This window comes from Gavialis gangeticus, unplaced genomic scaffold (genome assembly GCF_001723915.1).
Source record: "Gavialis gangeticus isolate Ggan-Ray unplaced genomic scaffold, GavGan_comp1, whole genome shotgun sequence".
Classification (NCBI taxonomy): Eukaryota; Metazoa; Chordata; order Crocodylia; family Gavialidae; genus Gavialis; species Gavialis gangeticus.
Window position 1 is genome coordinate 6,458,308 of NW_017728994.1, and position 4,542 is coordinate 6,462,849.

The 4,542-nt window shown below is 39.0% G+C and overlaps 1 protein-coding gene across 1 annotated transcript in view; it reads left to right on the forward strand.

Annotated features, from left to right (window-relative positions):
• The window catches only part of SNCG (synuclein gamma), a 14,508-nt gene extending 10,461 nt beyond the window's left edge, over positions 1–4,047 (forward strand). Inside the window, exons 2-3 of the mRNA XM_019502093.1 lie at positions 3,141–3,182; positions 3,821–4,047. Coding sequence (XP_019357638.1) covers positions 3,141–3,182; positions 3,821–4,047 — 269 coding nt within the window. The remainder of the gene's footprint in view (positions 1–3,140; positions 3,183–3,820) is intronic.
• The last annotated feature ends 495 nt before the right edge of the window (positions 4,048–4,542 follow it).

A 4,542-nucleotide genomic window follows, 5' to 3' on the forward strand; every position in this document is an offset into this window, starting at 1 on the left:
CCAAAGCTGAATAGAGTGGAAGCATCACTTCCTTTGATTTGTAAATGACACTTCTGCTAAAACAACCCAATATGCTGTTGGGTTTTCTTTACAGGAACACACTGATCCTCTGTAACCCCGAGGTTCTTCTCCAGTATTACAGCCTAGTCAGTCATCCCCCAGTCTGCACTGTGCCTTACACAAGAGGCTGCCTATGGCACTTTTTAATAGAGCCGCTGCAGGGGCTTCCAGCCAGTAAGTGATCTGACAAAACATGCTGCAGCACCCAGGTACAACGGGGTCAGTACAGTCTGTAATTTCATTCTGTAGGGGCCAGTTCTGCAAGATGCCAAGTGCCCCTAACTTACATTCACTTTAGCACCTCACAGGACTGGGTAGCTAAGTAACTATTTAAGAATTCATACCATACATATTTAAAATTGTACTTAGAAATACCTGCAGCCTTACCACTACCATTACAGTGAGTGGCAGTCTCCGAGTGAAACCTCAGAAGGACTTCAGGTTAGATTCACAAAAGGAATTATATCTGTAAATTTCGTCTAATTCCCCTTTTAGGCTCCCAAGCCCAAAACTGCAATCTTCAGAACCCTTACTTAGCATTCAGCTCAGCCTGGAGGCACATAATAACCACAGACAGTCCAGTTTTAAAAATTACAACTCCCTAGGTGCCAAAAGGTTTGTTTCTGAGATGTACAGAAATGCTACAGTCTTTACAGTGCTGAGCAGCTTGGCACATAGCTCATTCACAAACCAAGACAATTTCCAGCCATGTCACTTAGGCTGACAGGTTTACCTGATCTGGTAGATGTGCTCAGTGTGTAATAAAAAGAGAACATGATGGTGTTCCCTTTTATTTAACCCTTCAGTGGCTTCAGAATTCACCCAGGATGTGGAGACCTGGATTAAATCCCCTTTTCTACAAGAGGGCAGCCATACCCACCTTCCTCCTGTCTTAGGAGAGTACCCTAGTCACCAGGCTATAGCTTTTTTGGAGAGGGAGCACTCTGCCTGTCTTGTTGAGGGAGTTCTGTTTAGCATGGAATGAGTAAAGGATTATATGTCCAGACAAACCAAGCAAGAATCTCACCTAATGGTTCAAGCGCTCATGTTCTAAACTAGTCATTGTGCTGAAGAGTATTTCACTATTTTATATTAAAGTAGTCAGTGATTCAGTGACAGAGATCCAGATCTCCCCCTTCCCAGATGAGTGACCCATCACTAAGCAACAGTGTCATGCCCTCTGTCTTTCTAGTCCAATTTATTTTTAATTCTTAATGTTTATTTATTCCATGCAGACATGCAGTAAATTCATCAGGAGGGGATAAGTGGGTTTCACATAACACCGCAGGAGCCTGCATCTTCAAGGTTTGGACACTCTCTTGGGAGGGAAGACTTTGAATTCTCTTATGGAGAAAAGGAAATGTAACCCAGGTCTTCCACATTCTGGCCAAGTGCTCTATTCACTAAGTGGGTAAAACAGTTATCATCTTCATTAAGGGTTTTTGTGAAAAACCTGAATCATTAATTAGGCTTGCTCAGAAAATACATATTGAACCAAAGCCTGCAGGAAATATAAGCAGAGAAACACCTAATTTGTGGATCCTGACAAAAATTTGGCATGAGACAGGTATCAAGTTGCTCAGAACAGATAAGACTGATGCATGGTGCTTTAGGCAGACTAATTTGGATTTGCTTAATGACAGTTCTGGTAAGCCTACTTTCATACTAATTAACTTACCTGCATGCCATGTGGACATGGCTGTGCTCTTTCCAAGTTCAAAGTGAAGTGGTATGCTTGAGGGCACCAGTGTTTAGCACAGGAAATATATACATCACATTTACTTGAATACAAGATACGGCTTTTCCCCCCAGTCAGCATGGGGGGGAAAGCCCCTCATTTTGAATTTGTATACAAGGAAACCTCATTAAATACATTGTCATTTATCTTTGAACTGCTGCTGAAACAGCATATGCCCAGTAAAGAAAATCAACTATCAAGGAATATCATAAATAGTTTGCTGGGTCTGTGTTCAGTGGCTTAGGGAGTTGTGGTAGAAGGGCACAGGAAGGCATCGCTTTTAAGTGGGGTGGCAGCCTCTGCTGTTAACTTCAATCAATGGTGTGACAAAGGAAAAAAAGATAGTTTATACTATATATAAATAGGTATACAAGTGCTGCTTAAAAATGTGTTTATGAAGTACCTGTGCTAAAGCTTGCAGCAGTTTTTAAAAGTCAAATGCATAAATTTTGGATGAACTAGTCTATGGGTACTATATGCAAATAACTACAGTTATATTTAATTAAAGGTCATTTTTTTCAAATTTGTTTCTCACTTCCATGTGCTCAGGGAAAGCAGGGTCTGACAGGAGTGTGAAAGGGGCTGCAGGGGGAAGAAGCTGTAGTGGGCAAAGGACCTACCAGATCTGTCAGATTTATTTTCCCTGGTGTAGCACTGGGAGGAGGACAAATTCAAGACAAACAACCAATTAGATTCTATGCCTGAAAAAATTATATCAAATTTATAAATTTTCCACATATAGAATCTAATTATGGGGCGGGTCATCTTACAATCAGGGTCATCTTTATTTGAGTAAATATGGTATATGTATATATAGCTTCACTCCTTTGTGAATCTAACTCCAGGTTTCTCCAAACCTACTCCTATGTGACAAAATCCCAGTTCACTGTATAGAACTGTATAGACCCTATACTATAGGGTGTGCCACAGATAATGCTAACTTCAGACCTACTGTATAAAAGATCAAAGTCATGTTTGAAAACATGAAAAAGGCAGTTATATTTATTTCTTTTCAATAATTGTGATTGGTCTGCCTACAATGTTAAAAAGCTATTTCTTAAATTGAAAAAAGTATCAGGGAGATTATTTCTTACTTGGCACTTAAATTATCAATCCATTTCAGGTGGAAACATCTTCAAATAAATGCACATTAACATTTATTGAAGTAATCCTACCACTATTCCCATTAAAGACCTACTCCAGAGCTCTGCAGCTGTTTCAAATATATTTCAACAGCAACAGCTCAGAACCACCGTACCAGAAGAGAAGAGAAAGTAGTCTGCCTTTAAGAACCATATGGGATAACACTGATCATCATAGGGTTCTGTGTTTCCTTTTACAGGCACCAAAACCAAGGAAGGAGTAGTACAGAGTGTGAGTTCAGGTAAGAGCACAACTTCTACAGGTTTGCATAAAGCAATATGTACAACCATGTGTTACTGATAAGGCCACAATTCTTACCTGTGTAAAAATGAACAAACATGCATGGCTTACAGTATGCTTCATTTACTTCTAGAGCCTGTCAGAGAATGGGAATCAGTTCTGCTTATGAGATAATCAAAGATGCTTGCCATATGGCACTGGATAATGCTGCAGGATGTTGCACTTTCAGTACTGGTGAATGGACAAAAATGTTTCATAAGCAAAGCTGGTTGAAAAAACTACAATCTGACATTTTCATGACAGGAACTGAGAAAAGGTTGGATTGAAGATGTCTGGTACACTGCAGACTACTATATACAGGGCCTCTTTTGTACTAATGTTCTGGCCCACTGAAGACTGCTAAGTTTCAATACCTGCCTATTCTTGAGCTAAGCAGTCTACGTGAGAATGACCCCCCTTGTACTTTAAAATCAAAGGGTCTGTATGCAGACCAGATTATAAAAGTCCAGGTTAGGAAGAGTGTTGAGCTAATTCCGCTACTATTTCAGAGTAATCATAGGCTTAGTCAAACCCAATTAATTGAAAACCGATTTTGAACTTAGCTCACCAGCCTTTTGTTGACTTCTTGTTGATCACTAGTTGCTGAGAAGACCAAAGAGCAGGCCAATGTTGTTGGTGAAGCTGTGGTGGCCAGTGTGAATACAGTGGCAAACAAGACTGTAGAAGGAGCAGAGACCATTGTAGCAACCACAGGAGTGGTAAAAAAGGTACTTTTTTCACTTGTGACCTGTGAAAGAATAGAGGTTTGTTTTAGCATTACCTTCCTCAAACATTTAGAGAAGGTTTCTGAGGCTCTTACATTTTGAGTTTTTGTACCTACTTTTAAAATCAGAAAACCTGTTGTGATAGACAAGTGCAGTACTGTTTAATAGAATACTTCCTATTGCTACATAAAGAAATACCTCCTTATCTTCTGCTATGTAACACAGGTTAATATAGATGTATATATTAACTTAGAAATTCTTCAAAGGTAGCCTTATACTCTGGGCATTTTAGTCAAGATTTTCAAAAGTGACTAATTATTTGACTGCCTCCATTTTTGTTCAGATTGTTTAATTGGATCTGGTTTTAAGAATGCTATAAGCGTCTATCCTCTACATGTCTAGTTGTCTTTTGTTAGGTCATACGGTCTATAAGCATAGAAATTAAAGTTATTAATATGTAGTAATAGCACCTGCCATCTAAAATTATCTACATTTTTTACATTAATAGTTCTCAACCTTTATAGACTCAAGGCCCTCCTCAGAAAATGCCAACTCTTAGCTTTCATTTGTTTTTTTACTATGAAAAAAAATAGAGAA